Below are 19194 nucleotides of genomic sequence, written 5' to 3' on the forward strand. Positions count from 1 at the left end.
AATCAGATTACCAGCATGTCCCTCTTGCAGTCTATCTTATTGCCAGCTGCAGCGTGTGCACAACACAGCACATGTGATGAATATGAAGTGTTTTGAAGCAGCTTCAACAAGATCTAATTCTAAAGTATCATTTTGCTGTTCTTCTGTTGTAATATCATTTTTTTCCTCAGTTACATGAACAGTACTGTGGCTCCAGGTCAAACATACTAAATCCTAAATTGTCTTCTAGCTGTTGTTCATTACTCTCATTCATCAGTTTAATTGTACTTATCATGTTTGAAGCATTGTTTTGTTAGGATCCGTTTTTGGGCTCAAAAATGGATCCTCACAAAGAATTGAGCAGTCAGTTTGTGTGGCATTTTCTCTAATCTGCTTTTGCAATTGAAAACATTATCTATGAGCTCAAAAACCTTTTAGGCGCTGCGTTTTTTTTTAAAAAGCTGATCTGCTTTTGCAGCTGAAAAACGGATCCTCAAAAAAAACGCAGTGTGTGAATGCAGCATTAGATCAGGAATATAACAGCCATTTATAGGACATTTCATAACTTTCACAAATTCAGATGAAAATATATTCAGCACATTCTGCATTGCACTACTGTCCCCAATTTATTATATATTTTAGGAGTCTCGGTCGGTCCATTTTATACCGACTCCACCAAAATGAGCTCAGACTCCACAGCCCTGCCCATACTCGTGTATGGAGGCAATTTTCTCTTGCATGATTGTTACCACATATACCAAGTCATACACTGCTCACAAAAAGTTCATGCTACACTGATATATTTTATCATGAAAGTAGGAGATTTAAGTAGAAACAAGTAATTGTGATTTCCTTATCTCAAAGTATACTGCTCAAAAAAAAATAAAGGGAACACTTAAACAACAAAATGGTATTTTCGTGTTCGCTTTATTTTTTTTGAGCAGTATATTTATTAAATTAAAAGCCTATAACAGCGGTGGTTACACCCCCAAATGTCAGTGTCTCAATAACTTGTCATGTGGTGTTATTGTCTACACAGGCAAGAAATCTCACTTTTACGGGCGACCCTCAGGTCATTGAGGTCCTCGGGTACAGAGTTATAAGGACATTGTTCACAATGAAACTGTCATCAATGTGGGCTGTAGCCAAAGGACAACTACTTCTATACCTTTCTGTGACTCTTCCAGTCTCTCTGTCTCTCTCACAACCTGCTGGTGACACTCTAAGCCCAGTGGCCACTTCCTTCTGAGATAATCTTGCATTAATCCTCGCAATGGTGAGGTACCACTGATCAGGTGTTGGGTACAGTCTTGATCTCATGATGTCAAAATGTGACTAGCACAATGCAGAGGACGAAGTTCCAATTCTAATTCAACCCCTACATTTATTGGGAGATTCATGGATCAAACACCTGTTGTGAATTTTGCCATAAAGCTCCTTGTTAGAGAACAGCAAGTCGTGCAAAAACCTACTGAAATATTGAACAGAAGATTAGAGGAGGTCATATTAAGTTCTGAAAGGGTTAGAGTGCATTTAAGGATTATCAGAAATATCACCCAAAAGCCAAATATCCCGACCCTAACTTTTTGACAGAATTACAAGGGTTATTATTTTTTATATATTTTTTTTTTTTTTTTATTACCCCAATAATTATGATCTCACATTATGTATAGAATGCCTCGCCCTTTAATAATGCTTAGACAATGTTATCCCCTGGGGAGATCTATACTTCCATGAATTTTTATATTTTCTCATGAAAAAAACTGTTATGACGTCTATGTGCTACTTTCTAATATAGAATTACCCTATGCCCTGTCCAATCTTGTATAGAGTGGGGGCGGGGGAATTTCAGAGGTTTGATTTGTTTTTTGGCTGAATGTGCCCCACATTTATCAGCGTTTGATCTAAAGATGCACCACAATTATGTAAGACTAGAGATGAGTGGAACCTTGAAAGTTCTAATTCTGCGGGTTCAGCCGGTCTTTAGTTAGGCTATGTGCCCACGGGTGCTCGCACCTGCGGATGTATCCGCAGGTACGAGCGCATGTTTCCCGCAGCTGCCCGCCGGCGTCCAACTATTTTTAGCTGCGAGATTTCAGCGGAATAGCTGCGGACATTCATGCAAATTACCTGCGGATGTCCCGGCCTCTATCTCCCTAGCGGAGAGCCGGGACATCCGCAGGTAATTCCGCATGAATAATTGACATGCAATTATACATGCGGATGCGGACATCTGCAGCATATTCGGCAGCCGCACTTTCAGCAGCGTGGACACAGCACTCCCCATGTCCCATAGGATAACATGGGGAGTGCCTGTACATGCTAAAACCTGGAGATTTATCTGGAAAATCCAGATAAATCCGCAGGTTTTCCGCGACAAAATCCACAGATGCAAGCTCCCGTGGGCACATAGCCTTAGAGTTCAGTTTGGGACGTGGACTTGACCTGAACTCTGATCCCGGAACCCAAACCCCAATAGAAGACGCTCGTTGGGCAGTTCGGCTCTCTGCCCACATACAGCCAGCCATAAACAGGGCACTTCTGGGGGAGGGACAGTGGGCTTTCATATTAATATTATACAATTTTTAATATTTATTTGTACACCCTACACTTGTGCGACAGCCGTTCAAGTACTGAAAGCGACTCCTACTGGACCCCCGTGCTCATGTGAGGGGTTAGCATAAGTAAAGCACCTGAACTCTGAACTCGAACGCTGATATATTTTTTTTTTTTTAATATATATATATATCTATTTATCTCCAAAAAGTCAGAAAACTGGTGCAAAATCCTTGATAAATTCCTTTCCAATTACTTTTTTTATTTTTTTTTAATTTTTTTTTTTTTCGCTGTAGAAGTCGGTTCAATAAGATAAGATGGCGACCTTCTGGGTGCCGTCTGGTCAGTGGGCCCTCTTGGCCTCTTCTTTCCACAGTCACACAATCTCATGACTTAATGATGTTTCTATCGCATGTGCAAAGTAATCATTTGGCACATGGGATTTATTCTGGGTTTGTTTGTTTGGCCAGGAATATTTTTCTGGTTGCGACTTTTTAAAGGAAATTTCCGTTAGTTTGCTGTTGCTGGGGAAGTCATCAATATCCAATTAGGTGAAGTGCTGAAAGTCAGTGCCCAACTATAAACTGATCAAAGGCTCCAGTGACAAGTATCCTTCCTAGTAAACCCTTTTGATTAATTTAGACATTAGTAATTAAAGGAGATTTGTCAGCAGGTTTTTGCTATGTGAGCTGAAGCCAGCATGCTGCAAGGGATAACACAAAGTTCAGGCATGCCTGTGTTGTCACAGTCCGATCTTTTGTTTATTTTCTATGTTTATGCAGCAGGACTCGTATTACAGGACTCGAAACTCGCATGCAGGGCAGTCCAACACACCCACTGTCAATGTACAATCTCTATAGAGCTAAAAATTCTGATTGCTGGGTGCAGCCGTTCTGACACAATCTTAAGTGATACTGTTGGATTCCGAATCTCTTTTCCTGCACCATGCTGTCTTCAGATGAGGTAGCAATAACCTGCTGACAGAATCCTTATAAGTCTGTAAAAGCTTGAACTCTTCACAATCAAACTGTAAGGCTGGGTTTACTCATGAGTTTTTGAAGTTGTGCATTTTCACTGTCAAAAACGCATTTCAGGCAAAGTTCCTGTGTGTGTGTGTGTGTGTGTGTGTGTGTTTTCTTCTGTTATAGTTTCTTTTATGCTTGAAATCCACAATGACTGTATTATTAGTAAGGTGTTAAATACCAGGAAGTATGAAAAACAAAGCCGCTTTATTTAAAACCTGACAAGGGACAAAAACCGCTGCAACAAAAACTGATTAAAACTGTAAGGCTATGTTCACACTAGAAAAATGATTTTTCTTAAGAAATTTCTTAAGAAATTTCTTAAGAGTGCACCTGTGTTAAAAAACGCACCAAAAACGCACCTGCGTTTTTGGTGCGTTTTTGGTGCGTTTTTACCGCTGGTTGCTCTCTGCGTTATTGTGCCAATTATATATGGCAAAAAACGCAGTTAGCTGCAGAAAAGAAGTGACATGCTCATTCTTTTTCTTAAGAAAATCTACTGAAAGAATTTTCTTAAGAAAAAAAACGCAGTGTGCGCACAGCTAATTTTTTTTTGCCATAGGTTTTGCTGGGGAATGTCTGCAGAAAGGTTACAAGAATTTCTCAAGAAATTTCTGCAGCAAAAACGGACCAAAAACGCAGGTGAAAAACGCAGTGTGTGAACATAGCCTAAGTAACCTAATCCATTCCGGAGTAGTGCCTGCAGCTGGGTTATGCATATACATACCCTATTAATTTGAATAGGGGGCAGAGGTGCAGTACCAGGCCGCTACCACTACTCCTTTGATGGCGCTGTGCTGAGCACATCCGGCTAATCAGCAGATGTGATAGGTGTCACACCCCCGCCCATAACACGTCAATGATCTCTCTAAAGGACAGGACATCAATAGAAAAGTCCCAGACATCCCCTTTAAATCCTTTTTGACCATTTTTGTGTGACCTTTTTGACCCCCTGCATCAGGATATAAGGTAAGGGGATCACTGCCACGCTTCCATAGTAAAGGGAAAGCACACGTCTGCAATCAAAATGATTCAACTCCCATTGCCAACTAGATTTGTCAAAATTTCCAAACGTTCTGCTGTTTGTAGTAATGTTTAATCGCTCAGCCCAATTAATGAGGTTTCTCCAAATTCAGTACAAAATGACTACTGTAGTCTTGGAATTATTCATCCCACTTCATGACAAGCATCTTAAGTACTTAGTAGACCACCCTGTGGCTGTTATAACCTGCTACAACCATGATGTATAGCCAGAAACTAGCTTCTGGCAGCGCTCCTTAGGAGTCTTGGGCAATTTCCTTCACTCCACTATGACTGAAAGCTTTAGACTGCCGATAGGGATAAAGAGTATTTCCTCCCCGCAGCGGGGCTCTTAAGTGCAGCGGCTGCACAGCCTCAGAATGTTGTTAACCTGCAGGTTTATTGGGGTTTCTTACATGATGGGTTTTTCTGGTCACCCCTATCCTATGGATTACTCATCCATTTTACCAGCTGTACTACTGCCGCTCTGCAATGTCCTCATCCGCTGGTGATGGTTGAGCGCCTCCCATGTAGAGTTCACAGCAACACATGGGATACATTACTTACAGAACCGTGGTGATGAGCCAGAAAGGGTGAAGGCACAATTACCCCTCCATGTATACGCTCTGATCTGCTTTGAAATAGGATATATGGTTATTGGTAATGTAACCTGGCAATGCTTTCTCCAGTCTATTTTATCACTGTCCACAGGATAATGAGAAATTGATGATTACCTTTGTCCGACATATGAGACTCTTACCAATCCCAAAGACCCCTGTGATTGGCGCAGTAGTGAACTTGTCATCAATGAATATCATGGTGGTCACACAGGCTCACTACTGCTCTATTCATATGTGAACCTCATGACCCCCACTCTCGTGATCCTTGGGAATTCCAGCCCTTGGACCCCCACATTCCCACAACAGCAGTCAAATTCGTGTTGTGTACCCTGTTGGACTAGGCCACTATTTTCCAATTCTTCCAATGGGAACGGTTTTTAGGGATCTTTTAATGTCATTGCATGACTGCCCCTGTGGATACAGTGAGGTCCATAAACACATGGTTGGGGGAAGATTAAAGAGGACTGTTCACCACATTTTACATTGTAAACAGGCTACTGCATGATTAAGCAGCTGAGAAGCCTAATAAAACAGTCTCTTTCTATTCCTCATCTTCTTGGCAAAGAGATTAGCTTGTAAAACTTTATGGCACCTACGGTAAATGGCCATTTCCCCTTCAACTGAGGGAGTGTTTGAAAGACACTTGTCTGTGGACTTTTTTTTTTTTTTTTTTTCCCCCCCCTGTATGATGTTATAGTACCCAAAAATATTACAATGTCACGGAAAAATAGTCTTTATTCAAATAAAATTAAAAAATACAAAAATTAATCACATTAACAGTAAAAAGGAGGGATGAAGACAGACTAGATGCACTAAACAGTATAGAACATGAGCAACATAACGATTGTGGAAAAGGGGTGTGTGTGTGTTTGTTTTTATAAGATATATTATATTTTTTTTTTCCTTTCCTATGATGTAGCCACTACACATCAAAAAGAAATATGTGACATAATAAGGTGTAAATAGTGAGTGTACAATATACACTGCAGTGCAAACAGTAACCAAATGAAACCCTCGTATGAGATTAAATAGTGGTGTTTATGGTGTAAGGGTATGTGCGTACGTTGCTTTTTACCTGCTTTTTTGCTGCTTTTTCTTCTGCGCTGTTTAATGCCAAAATGGATGTGTTCTTCTATTCAAGCAAAGTCTATGGGAATTTGGGTTTCTTGTTCACACTATGTTGTTCAAAATGCTGCCTTTTTGTGGCAGAACTTTGGTCAAAAACTCAGCTTTGCAGTGCAAAACCCAAATGGCAAAAACAATTGACATGTTGCTTCTTTGAAAAGCTGAGTTTTTGACCAAAGTTCTGCCTCAAAAAGGCAGCATTTTGAACAACCTAGTGTGAACAAGAAACCCAAATTCCCATAGACTTTGCTTGAATAGAAGAACACATCCATTTTGGCATTAAACAGCGCAGAAGAAAAAGCAGCAAAAAAGCAGGTAAAAAGCAACGTGCGCACATACCCTGAAGCAGGTGACCTAATCTTATTAATCAAAAAGTGAATGTGAAGGGGAAAAAATATTACAAAAAAAAACCCCCATAATGAAATGTAATGCTATAACACAATATATTACCTTATCAAATGCCCGATGTACGTTTCGCCTGAGCTTCTTCCAAGGGCAATGTATAGTGGCAATGGGGTCAGGGTTTAAATAGTTTGTTAAACTATTTGGCCATCAATGATTGAAAGGGTGATTGGAAAATTGGCTGTTTTAAAAAAAAAAAAAAAAAAAAAACATGCAGAGCATGGAACACATACCTTGAGTAACTTAAATCACATATAAATGTTCTCGTTTGGCCCTTATGGTTTGCCCACACATGCATGCATGCATGCATGCATGCATGCATACATACATACATACATACATACATACATACATACATACATACATACATACATACATACATACATACTTACTTACATTTACTTACATACATACATTTACATACCTGTATGACATTGCCCAATCATGAAGGCATCCTACTAGTGGGAGAAAAGAACTACCCATGAGAAGGTCTGGATGCCTCTATCCTAGGTATTTGGGTACTATTCCCGATATTCCTGGGCTCTGTCATGTCAGTAAGTGATGGGAATGAGGAGATCTGAGTGATTTGGTTTAGATACAGTAGGCTTACTGGACAGATGAAATATCCTGTCATTTTTCCCACACTTCTCCTTTTTATTGTGGTGTTTTTTTGTTTTTTTTTTGTTGTTGCTTTAATTATTCTTCTCACCCTGCTATGTAGTAGCTGTGATAATATTCGCACATACCTCCTATAATTCTTCTGAAATAGCTATATCTCTTACCTCATGGGCAGGGTATTGCCACTTAAGTTGCTTGTGGTCATAACCATGGAAACCGAAGCTGCAATGCCCAGAACACAAGGTAAGAGACATGGCTTTATCGGGACAACTATACTAAATTTCTAACTGGAAGGATTTGCTATTAATAATATTATTATATATTGGGATAGGATCTTGGAGATGGAAATACCCCTTTAATTCTCTGGTGTGGTATGCCAGCTCTGCAGTGCCAGTCATATCCTGACTGATCATAAAGTGATGGCACTTCCATATTTATGATGGCACTTCCCTGTATAATCCCATCCACATGAGTGCTGTGCTTGTGTAGTCAGCATTGTCGCCCTGCTTGTTGGGCTGTGCAGGAGGTGTCTCAGCAGTGGTCCTGTGTGGTGGATGCTCTTCAGATGGGGCTGTGGTTGTGCTCCCTCGGCTTCTGCTTTGTGTTCCCATATGTCTGTTACTATGTAGGGACTGGAAGCGCAGGGTAAAGCGGCGTTTACTTCCTTACCAGAGGCGTGGTAGACTGTTTCCTGTTTTTGTGCTAAATGTCTGATGGAGGCACCTCTGCTTCATACTCTTCCAGAGCCGCACAAGGAGGAAGACAATGGCTCAATGACCTCAGATCAAGGTTGCACCCAAGATAATTTCCTGTTTTGCCTCCTAGTGGGGATGGCTTAGTGTGCGCTACAGTGGTGATCTGTGTATAGGGACCGACTGCATGGCACAAAGGTGTAGCCGGCAATAACTGCTGACTCTCCCGCTGTGTCACTGACAGTTCCCTTAGTAATTCTGTGCTACATCATCTCATAGAATTTCCTCTAGATTTAGTACATATTGCATCTATGCAGCACCCTGCACCCCTAGACTCTGGTTATAGGTCCTACATCAAAAAAGTGCCCTAAAATGGTTATTGGTGGAGTGTCACTGGAAGGCTAGAGAACATCTGGTAAGAGCATTGCCAGATATATCAGGAAAGTAGCAGAGTAGACTGGAATTGCTTGGAGTCCACAAAGGGTTTCTCTGCTATAGAAATGGTCATGTTCACGTATAGCCAAATAGGTGTCAGCAATTGGGACACTTTCACATAATCTCCAACAAATCTGTGCAGAGTGCAACACCAAAACTGGCAATGTACTTTCCTGTAAATCTAATATTTTGTGTGTATGTACAATATAATTACTATATGTATGTAATGTGTATTCCCTTGTTCTTGTGGGTTTTTTTTTTTTCTAGATCTGTTCTTGCTGTTTGTGGCTGAGGTGTAATAGTTCCAGGCTTTCAAGATGAGTGAACTGGAACAGTTACGACAAGAAGCCGAGCAGCTGCGGAATCAGATCCGAGTAAGTCTCAGATTTTGTGGCTTTGTACATCTGCCTGACACTGTTCTACCAACCACTGCAAGGAATTCCCGGGCCTTGGATTGTACAGAGAAGCAGACTCTCTACCAGATCAATTTTGGCATGGACATTGTGTATTCCAGGCTCTGATCACATCTGTGTTTTAGGTCTCCGCAATAACTACAATAATACACTAGAACACTATACCTGATCCATCACTCGCCACCAGACATCTGTGGCAACCAACAGATCCCATTGCCTCCTAATGGGGCTCATTGGTTACATCGTGGTGTCCTCTGACTCAGATGTGAACATAGAAGTGGGTAGTTTTTTTTTTTTTTTTTTTTATTTCATTCATTTAAACCCGACCTGTCAGGTCCAATATGCATCCAGAACCACAAGCAGGTCTGGGTGCATATTCCTAATCCCTGCCTAACCGTCCCTGTATCTAGGAGAATATATAAAGAGATTTTTAGAAAAAGTATTTTTAAAGATCTTTTATCATAATGCTGATGAAGCCAGCGACTAGTTGCAAAGGTGCTAGTTGGGCCCCCTTAGCATGTAAGCATCCCCTGTGGTTATACTAACATGCTAAGGGCGCCAACCAGCCAAGGGAATGAATGCCCTTGTGACTTGTCCCTGGCCTCATTAACATATCATAAAGGATCTTTAGAAATACTTTTTCTAGAGATCTCTTTATCTGTGCTAGTGTATACAGGGACGGATAGGCAGGGATTAGCAATATGCACCCAGAACTGCTCGTGAAAAAATTGCACTATTTGGCTCTTACAGGCTGTACATTTTGTCCTGTAAGGTGGAACCTTTTAAAGGCAGGTGTTACAATGTTCTTCTCATCCTCTATCTTCCAGGTTTCTTCTTTATAGGCAAAATGTGAAATATCGATGGCCCAATCTTAGGGCAGGTTATCAATGTTAGTGGTGGACCTGGGGTTGGACCAACCCATCAATCAGGCAATCCCTTTAAAGTGTAATTAAACGTGGTCTTGTGGTGATTTAGCGTAGACTGGACTTGTATAAATGGCAGTTCCCTCTATTACCTGATCATTAAACCTCCTTTAGATGCTCTTCCCTGCTCTTTAGCCGACCTGTAGGCAGAATCCATTCCTAGTACACAGTTGTGGCAAGCTGCGAATGTTTTCTTTGTAGAATATAGACTGATGCGGTGGGTACATAATCTGGATTATTATATGGCTCACACAATACAATTGCTTGTTTTTGTCATAGGATGCTCGGAAAGCGTGCAGCGACACCACCCTCGTCCAGGTATGTTCTGATATTCTGAGTCTACAGACAACGGACCTCTCTTGTTCCACTCGTAACTTTTTCTTTTAATTTTCTTTCCACGATAGATCACAACCAGTTTGGACTCCGTAGGCCGAATCCAAATGCGAACCCGCCGCACATTGCGAGGTCACTTAGCTAAAATTTATGCCATGCACTGGGGCTCGGATTCGAGGTATGTGTGTTTTCTAGAACGGCTGGTGAACTTCTTCCATACTGCGATGAGATGTACAACCTGTCGGAAGACTCGTCTTTACCGTTACTCTCTCCCTATCATTGCTCAGGGTCGAGATGTCCACCAGTCCTACAATAAACCATTTCTTTTGTCATTCTTTGTGTTCTAAGTTGTGACCTAAAATCTTCATTTGTCAGAGGCACATTTAATCCCATGAATGTAATTGGTGAAAAAGAACCTGAAGATGGATGTATCATGTAAATGATAGTATACTGACGACATTCTGTATGAATGAGCAGTGGCCGTGTACTACAGTGTTTCCCCGTAAGTAAGACAGTGTCTTACTTTCTTTTTACCCCCAAAAGTGCCACTATGTCTTACTTTCGGGGTATGTCTTATATTGGAAAAAATCCCACAGCAATCGCAGCAAGTCTCCATGCAATGTACCGTATGGGGACTTGCCGCGATTGCGCCCTAAGTGTACCGCAAGTTAAGGAAACTTAACCACCAGCGGCTGCACATGAGGGCACTGAGGCTGTGTGATTTTGTATGTTGTCCAAGGTCCTGATGGACCACGGACAACATTACTGCAACATCTCAACATTTCTCGGTAGCCGAGCGCTCAGCTGAGCGCCCGACCGCCGGCATGTGTCAGCTCTCAGCTGAGCGCCCGACCGCCGGCATGTGTCAGCTCTCAGCTGAGCGCTTTGCCGCCGGCATGTCAGGGCTCTCAGCTGAGAGCTGTCACATGCCGCCGGCATGTCAGGGCGCTCAGCTGAGCGCTTTGCCGGCGGCATGTCAGGGCGCTCAGCTGAGCGCTGGGCCGCTGTAACTGTACTGTAAAGAGGAAAAAAAATAATTTTTTTTTTTTGTTTGTTTTTTTTTTTTTTTTTTTACGTCTTACTTTCGGGGTACGTCTTACATTAGCCGACCCCCCCCCCCCCCAAAACCCCCACTACGTCTTACTATCGGGGGTGTCTTACTATCGGGGAAACACGGTAGGAGCCATTAGTTTTCTGCATGATCATTTCTTTGAACTCTAGGAACCGTCTAACAAGAACTGCATCTGTCTTTACTGTACTATGAAATGTTTTTTTCTTAATATATAACTTGGCCGGTTTCTCATATCTTTACTATTTGTCTTTCCCTAGGCTATTAGTGAGTGCATCTCAAGATGGGAAATTAATTATTTGGGACAGTTATACAACAAATAAGGTAAATTTATTTCTGCACATCATTAATAGATCTGGCAAAAGGGTTGTAGCAACTTGAAAACCCCATGTACTTCACCTACTAGGTCATACGAATGTAATGATGAGATATTCCACAAAGAAACCACCCCCCCCCACTTTTTTTTTTTTATATATAAATAATTATGACCTTCCCCAGCAAAGTCTATGCGAAATCAGAAAGGCTGTGCACACATTGCTTCTTCTTTGCCTGCAGTTTTGGTTGCAGAAAAAAAGCAGCATGTCACTACTTTCTGCATTTTGCCATTGACTATGTTAACAAAAAAACCCCGCAGTGGCAAAAAACGCAGCACAACACCGTAAAAATGTGCGTTTTTTTTTTTGTTGTTTGCCACAAGGTGCAGTTTTGAGGTGCATAAATTTTGTGCAGTGTGCGCACATAGCCTTACATCTCTTTCATGGGATAACACTAGTCACTGTACAGCTTGTATAACAGTGTAACTTTAGTGTGCCCTCTAAATTCAACACCATTATTTTCAAGCACTGCCTTAACTCATTTGGGCATGAAGTTTACTAAATCTTCACAGGAGGCCCTGGAATCCTCTTCCATCCTCCATGACTACATCACGGAGCTGGTGAATGTTGAAGACCTTGCACTCCTCCACCTTCCATTTGAGGATACTCAATAGGGTTTAGGTCTGGAGACATGGTTGGCCAGTCCAACACCTTTTACCCTCAGTTTCTTTAGCAAGGCAGTAGTCTATTGACACCTTGTGAACCTCATTAGACTTACAGGATATGGTTCCGATAATCCATATCCTTAGTCTGCTTGTCTGCAGCAAATTGTTTGCGTGCATCATCTATAGCAGACCTGGGCAAGGTGCGGCCCGCGGGCCGCATCCGGCCTGCCTCTCTGTGACCGGCCCGCCCGTCTTAGCGGAGTTGTGGGTGCAGCCTGATCTACACTGCTGAGAGCAGACGCAGATACCGTCTAGAAATACCTTTGTCAGATAGGCTGCTATTACAGAGACCGACATTGCGTCATAAGTTTTCCTGCGGGCGGGCTGGCCTAATACCCCCTAGGCTGGAGACTCAGCAGATGTTTCGGGCTACCCAACCGACTCTTGATTTTGACCGCGCACTGTTGATTTAAACTTGCAAAAGTGCCGGCCGGCTGCATCCGAGTACAGCAGACAGGCCCACACTGTACTTGGTGGTCGGCAGAGTCTGCTGTACTCGCCTCACCCAGCGTGCCTGCGGCAGGAGAGGAGTCTGTGTGCAGGAGGAGGTCAGCACAGGGTCGGGCAGGCAGGAGGTCTCTGATGTTCCACAGTGACGAGGTGAAAGGACCCGGCTCTCCCGGCATGTTTACAGCAGCTGTCTGCAGTGCAGTCGCTCTATTCTAACAGGTGAACTTTGACCTGACAGATCTCGTCGGCTGTCAGTGTGAGCCCTCGGCTCCAGCCTCACAATAATGGCTCCAGCAATAACTCGGTGAGAGTATAGAGACTTGCAGGCAGGAGCACATAACATCCTGCACGGTCTGATCCTCAGCCTGGCTCCAGGACATCATACAGTATAAAGTATATGGGCCCAGATATTACAGCGTGTGAGCTTCTGATGCATGTATTGAATCAGCCACTGTACAAATCATTGTATATCTGTGCCCAGTATAATACATCCAGTGTACACATTGTTATATACATTTTGATGTCTGCAGCCATGTATAGTATATACTAATCTGAATACTGGCTGTGCTGTCCTGTACACCCTTCACCATCTGATGTGTGTGCATAAATATGGTCCAAAATTGGATGCAGGGCCCCCACCAGCATGTTAGTCAAATGTATAGGCCCTATCCTATAATAAGGTCCCCCATCTGTAACAATGTCCCCTTCCTGTAATATGTCCCTTTACTGTATTCTCCATATGTAATAATGTCTGTCCTGTAATAACGTCCTTAAATAATGATGTAACTAGATCCCCCATATTATCATTAAACCTTTGTATTGTTTAACTTACTGTTTGTTTATGAAGGGATAGTGTGTGTGTGTGTGTAATATATATAATATATATATTATATATATTATATATATATATATATATATATATATATATATATATATATATATATATATATATATATATATATATATATATATTATATATACATATACATACACACATACACACACTATTGGGTAAAACTGAGTTAATTATTGTAGTCCGGCCCTCTAAAACCATCCCAATTTCTTAAGCGGCCCCTTGGGAAAATTAATTGCCCACCCCTGATCTATAGACAGCCATGCAGACAAATTTGATGCAGTGTTCGGCGTATGAACCCCCCCCCCCCTCCCCCCAACTATTTTGAAAAGAAAACCTCTGGATATGACACGGAGCACGTGCACTCAACCTATTTGGTCGACCACGGCAAGGTCTGTTCTGAGTAGGGGTGTACTCTTGTTGTCAGTTGTTTAGACATTAATGGCGGTGTTGAGTTATTTACAGGTTAGCTCAAATTTACACTGTTATACAAGTTGTGCACTGATTACTTTACATTGTATCAAAGTGTCATCGTCAGTGCTGTCCCAGAGATTTACATTGACGTGCCATTGGTTCTGTAGGTGGTATTGCTCCATTCAGAGTCTATAGAGCTAACAAGGCTAGCTGAGCTGTGTACCTCACTCAATAGATCTTAAAGGAGCACTCCAGCATTTTTAGCTATGCCCACAGTTAATGCATTACAGGGAACATGTCATAAAAAACCCCTTGTGGTAGTGTAATTGAAGTTGTATTCTCCCTGCATCTTCTAGTCATTGGGGTGGCACAGACTCACCGAATGCACTGGAATCGTGCCCACGACAAGAATCCATGTTCTGCAGCATGTGTGACTGCCCCTGCAGCACCACAATGACTTGCAGCCAGGGGCTGCAGAAAGATTGTTTTAAAGCACCTCTCCAGCACTTTTTTTATTTCACCTCTAGAATGGTGCTCTAAACCTAAGTCCCCTGTCTTATACTCTCCCTCTGGCATCTTCATCTGTTTTCAGTGTCGCTCCTGTCGGTCCGCAGCAATTTGTGACCTGCCAGCACCTCCAGTGTTTCATAAAGCGTGCAGGTCTTCACTCTTAAATGCAGCTCTCAGAGCCTTGTTTTGGCCTCGTTCTGGCTCTCATAGACTTGCATTGAAAGCTTGTGATGTAACATCTGACTCCTGATCAGTCAAACGTTACTGGCATAAGATGAAGCCGCAGAACCGGAGCATCACCGAAAAAATGTGAAGCTGCCGGAAGGTGAGTATAAGACCAGGGGCAAGGAACCTAGAGTTAAAGCATCACTACAGTGGTGAAAAAACCCACTTTGGAGTGGTGATTTTATCTTAAATCTGCCACTAGCTTTTTGATATCTCATATGAAAGCAGCATAATGTACGGAAAGAGACCCTGAATCCAACAATCTATCACTTAGTTTACTCAGTTTAGCAGTTGACAGGATTTTTAGATGTACCATGCAGCAGAGCTGAGAAAGCTAACCCCACCCACACCAGTTTTCTGTGTACATTGTATTGTATTGTACCGTAAGCTGCTAAACAGTGATGTGTTGTCAATAAGGGGTATAATGGTATTTACATGCAGAATACTATGGTTGCAGGTATACTTGCTGATTCGCAGCTTCGTCCTGGTCTTACCATGTGAACCATGTGACTTCAGTTCAGACCACCCGGCTCTGTCTCTTCTGTGGACCAGAAGTCAGTTTCTTAAAGTAAGCCTGTATATCCAGTGTCTCCAGGGTTACACAGATGACTGTGAGCCTGGTGGTCTGAAGCTGTCACATGGTTCAGATTAGGACCAGACTGGCACTGGCGATGGGACAAAATGACGGTCATGGGTATATTACTGCATGGGCTGTGCATATAACTCCTATGGCTAAGAGGGTATATAATAAAGAAAATGATCAGTGCTACCGTAAGTTGTGATGAGGGTCTTTTCCCGTAGACATACGTCTCACCTATTCTGTAGATATGGAGACTCCTCTGCAGGGCACTAATCTTTGGCTGGATTGTATGGTAACTCTCCTGCTCCTTGTAGATGCACGCCATTCCTCTGCGGTCCTCTTGGGTGATGACTTGTGCTTATGCACCATCTGGAAACTACGTAGCTTGTGGAGGATTAGACAATATCTGCTCCATTTACAACTTGAAGACCAGAGAAGGAAACGTGCGAGTGAGTCGAGAGCTGCCAGGACACACAGGTACCAAGTGCTGATCCGTGATGGCTGCGTGCCCGAGAGCTTCTCCTGTGCTTAGTCCGGGATTACGCTGATGGCCTGTTACAGTTTTGGAAAAGTTCATAGGAACAATACACTGAATTGGCCTCACTCATGCATGTCCTTATGTGCCGGGTGTCAGCCTCCGGTATACAATTACCAGACACTGCTGAAGCCTGGCCTTCTATTTCTGCTGTTGAAGGGGTAATCTGAAATGTATGGCCTGCTATAGCAGCCCTCCTTCTATAGCAAGGGGCAGTTTCCACAGGTGAGACCTGAATCTATGAAACAATCTGGGCATTGCGTGTAGAAAATTCCTAATTGGCTACAGTGGGGATATGAATAACATGATCGCCTATACACCGGATAATGTATGATTTGCTCTGGGACCCCCATCATTACTTGTCTAGGGAATGTGGTTATACTTGTGCTCGATATATACAGGGAACTTTGAGAACTCTTGTGATTTTAATTTGGGGTTTTCAACATTTGGACCCCCAATGATCATACACTTAAGGGGGCTTTACACGCTACGATATCGTTAATGTTTGGTCGCCGGGGTCAAGTTGTTAGTGACGCACATCCGGCGTCATTAACGATATCGCAGCGTGTAATACTTACCAGCGACCTCAAAAATGGTGAAAATCGTTCACCATGGAGAGGTCGTCCCAAAGTCAAAAATCGGTAAGGGTTGTTTATCCAGGTGGTTCATCGCTCATGCGGCAGCACACATCGCTATGTGTGACACCGCAGGAGCGAGGAACGTCTCCTTACCTGCCGCCGGCCCCAATGAGGAAGGAAGGAGGTGGGCGGGATGTTAAGTCCTGCTCATCTCCGCCCCTCTGCTTTGATTGGCCGGCCGCTTAGTGACGTTGCGGTGACGTCGCTGTGATGCCGAACGTCCCTCCCCCTTGAAGGAGGGATTGTTCGGCAGTCACAGCGACGCCGCCGACCAGGTAAGTATGTGTGACGCTGCGTAGCGATAATGTTCGCTACGGCAGCGATCACAAACAATCGCATGCGCGACGGGGGCGGGTACTTACACGGTCGCTATCGCTAGAAATTGCTAGCGATATTGCTACCGTGTAAAGCCCCCTTTAGGCCCTCTGCACACGTTCAGTATTTGGTAAGTATTTTCCCTCCGTATTTGTAAGCCAAAATCAGGAGTGGGTAATAAATGCAGAATTGGTGCCCATGTTTCTATTATACTTTTACTTTGTTCAATTCCTGGTTTTCACTTACAAATACAGAGGTACAAAGCTTATCAAATAGTCACTTTGTCTTGGAAAAAAGTATTCATACCCTTTTGAACTTATTTAATTTTTTTTCTTATTTCAGCATTACACCCACAAACGTAAATGTATTGTATTGGGCTTTTATGTGATATACCAACACAAAGTAGAACGTATTTGCGAAGTGTAAAGGAAATTATACATGTCTTTCTAAATATTTAAAAACTTAAATCTGAAAATTGTCACATGCATTTGTATTCAACCCCCTTTAGTCTGATACCCTTAAATAAAGGGACCAATTGCCTCCAGAATCACCTAATTAGTTAACAGTCCATCTGTATGTAATTTATTCTCACTAGAACTACAGCTGGTCTGTGAAGGCCTCAGGTTTGTTTGAGAACATTAGGGATCAAACCGCATCATGAAAACCCAAAGAACACACCAGACAGGTCAGGGGTAATGTGGAAAGGAGTAAAGCAGGGTTAGGTTATAGAAGAAAAAAAAAAAAATTCTGGCCATCACACAGCTCACCGTTCAATCCATTATCGAAAACTTGAAGAGTATTCCCCATCTGCAAAGCTACCGAAACCTAGCCATCCACCTAAAATCAAATCCTCAGCAAGGAGAGCATTAATAAGACGCATCCAAGAGGCGGTATAGTTACTTTGGTGACGCTGCAGAGGTCCACAGAATCGTCATATAGGCCACAAATCTGGTCTTTATGCGAGGGTGAAAAGAAAAGCATAAATTATTTATACATTTTTATTATTTATTTATTTTTTATTTATTTTTTATAAAGCAAGCCCTAAAGTCTTTTCAAAAAAGCCACGTAGGGACACAGCTAGCATGTCTGAAAAAGTGCTCTGGTCAGATGAGACCAAAGCAGAACTTTTTGGAGCTTGATGCAAAATGCTATGTATGGTGGAAAACTAACACCGCACATCCCTGAAAACACCATCCCCAGCATCAAACATGGTGGTAACATCCTGCTGTGGGGGTACTTTTCTTAACCAGGGACTGGGAAGCTGGTTGGCGCTAATGGGAAGATTAATGGAGCTAAATACAGGGCAATCCTGGAGGAAAACCAGGCTTAGAGGCTTCATAAGACTTGTGACTGGGGCGTAGGTTCAACTTCATGCGAGACAATGATTCTGCACACATACGGCAAGAGCTACAAGGGAATGGATTAGATGAAAGCATATTCGTGTGTGAATGACCCACTCAAAGTCCAGGCCTAAATCCTGTTTGAGAATTTGAGGTAAGACTTGAAAATTGCTGTTCACTGACATCTCCATCCAATCTCTGCCCTAGAGGGCAAACATTTCAGCCTCTCAGATGTGCTAATCTGGTGGAGACTTGCCCCAAAAGACTTGCAGCGGTAATTGCAGTGAAAGGACCAACAAAGTATTGACTAAGGGGCTGAATGCTTATAAATATGAAAAATTATCACATGCATATTTTTTTTAAAATATTTAGAAAACAATGTTTCTTTGTCGCTCCATTGGGAGACCCAGACAATTGGGTGTATAGGCTATGCCTCCGGAGGCCGCACAAAGTATTACACTAAAAGTGTAAAGCCCCTCCCCTTCTGCCTATACACCCCCCGTGCTCCCACGGGCTCCTCAGTTTTTTTGCTTTGTGCGAAGGAGGCAGACATGCACGCACAGCTCCACAGATTAGTCAGCAGCAGCTGCTGACTATGTCGGATGGAAGAAAAGTGGGCCCATATAGGGCCCCCAGCATGCTCCCTTCTCACCCCACTCTTGTCGGCGGTGTTGTTAAGGTTGAGGTATCCATTGCGGGTACGGAGGCTGGAGCCCACATGCTGTTTTCCTTCCCCATCCCCCGTAGGGCTCTGGGTGAAGTGGGATCCTATCGGTCTCCAGGCACTGAGACCGTGCTTCATCCACAACTCCTGAGGAGCCTGCTGGATAGGAGCCGGGTATCGTTCAGGGACATGGCCCTGCTACTTTAAGGTACTCTGTGTCCCCGTGGGGACCGCGCACAGCAACACTCCAGCATTGCTGGGTGTGCTAGTGCACCGGGGACCGCGGCGCTGACCGCGTTTGTGCCATTATACACTGCAGCGGCGCTGAGTGTGTATGTGTATGGGGACTACCGCGCTGACCGCCGCTGCCATTGTTTTTACTGAGGCGCGTCTGGGACTGTTAGTGCGCCGGGGACTCTGCGCC

At 43.1% G+C, this 19194-nt stretch overlaps 1 protein-coding gene across 2 annotated transcripts in view; it reads left to right on the top strand.

Annotated features, from left to right (window-relative positions):
- GNB4 (G protein subunit beta 4) overlaps positions 1-19194 on the top strand; it is a 181182-nt gene that overhangs the window by 142473 nt on the left and 19515 nt on the right. For both annotated transcript variants that reach the window (XM_075340599.1, XM_075340600.1), the window contains exons 2-6: positions 8737-8843; positions 10085-10123; positions 10210-10316; positions 11468-11531; positions 15593-15755. In XM_075340599.1, the coding sequence (XP_075196714.1) occupies positions 8787-8843; positions 10085-10123; positions 10210-10316; positions 11468-11531; positions 15593-15755 (430 nt within the window). In that variant the 5' untranslated portion in view covers positions 8737-8786. The remainder of the gene's footprint in view (positions 1-8736; positions 8844-10084; positions 10124-10209; positions 10317-11467; positions 11532-15592; positions 15756-19194) is intronic.

Source organism: Anomaloglossus baeobatrachus, chromosome 3 (genome assembly GCF_048569485.1).
Source record: "Anomaloglossus baeobatrachus isolate aAnoBae1 chromosome 3, aAnoBae1.hap1, whole genome shotgun sequence".
Taxonomy (NCBI): domain Eukaryota; kingdom Metazoa; phylum Chordata; class Amphibia; order Anura; family Aromobatidae; genus Anomaloglossus; species Anomaloglossus baeobatrachus.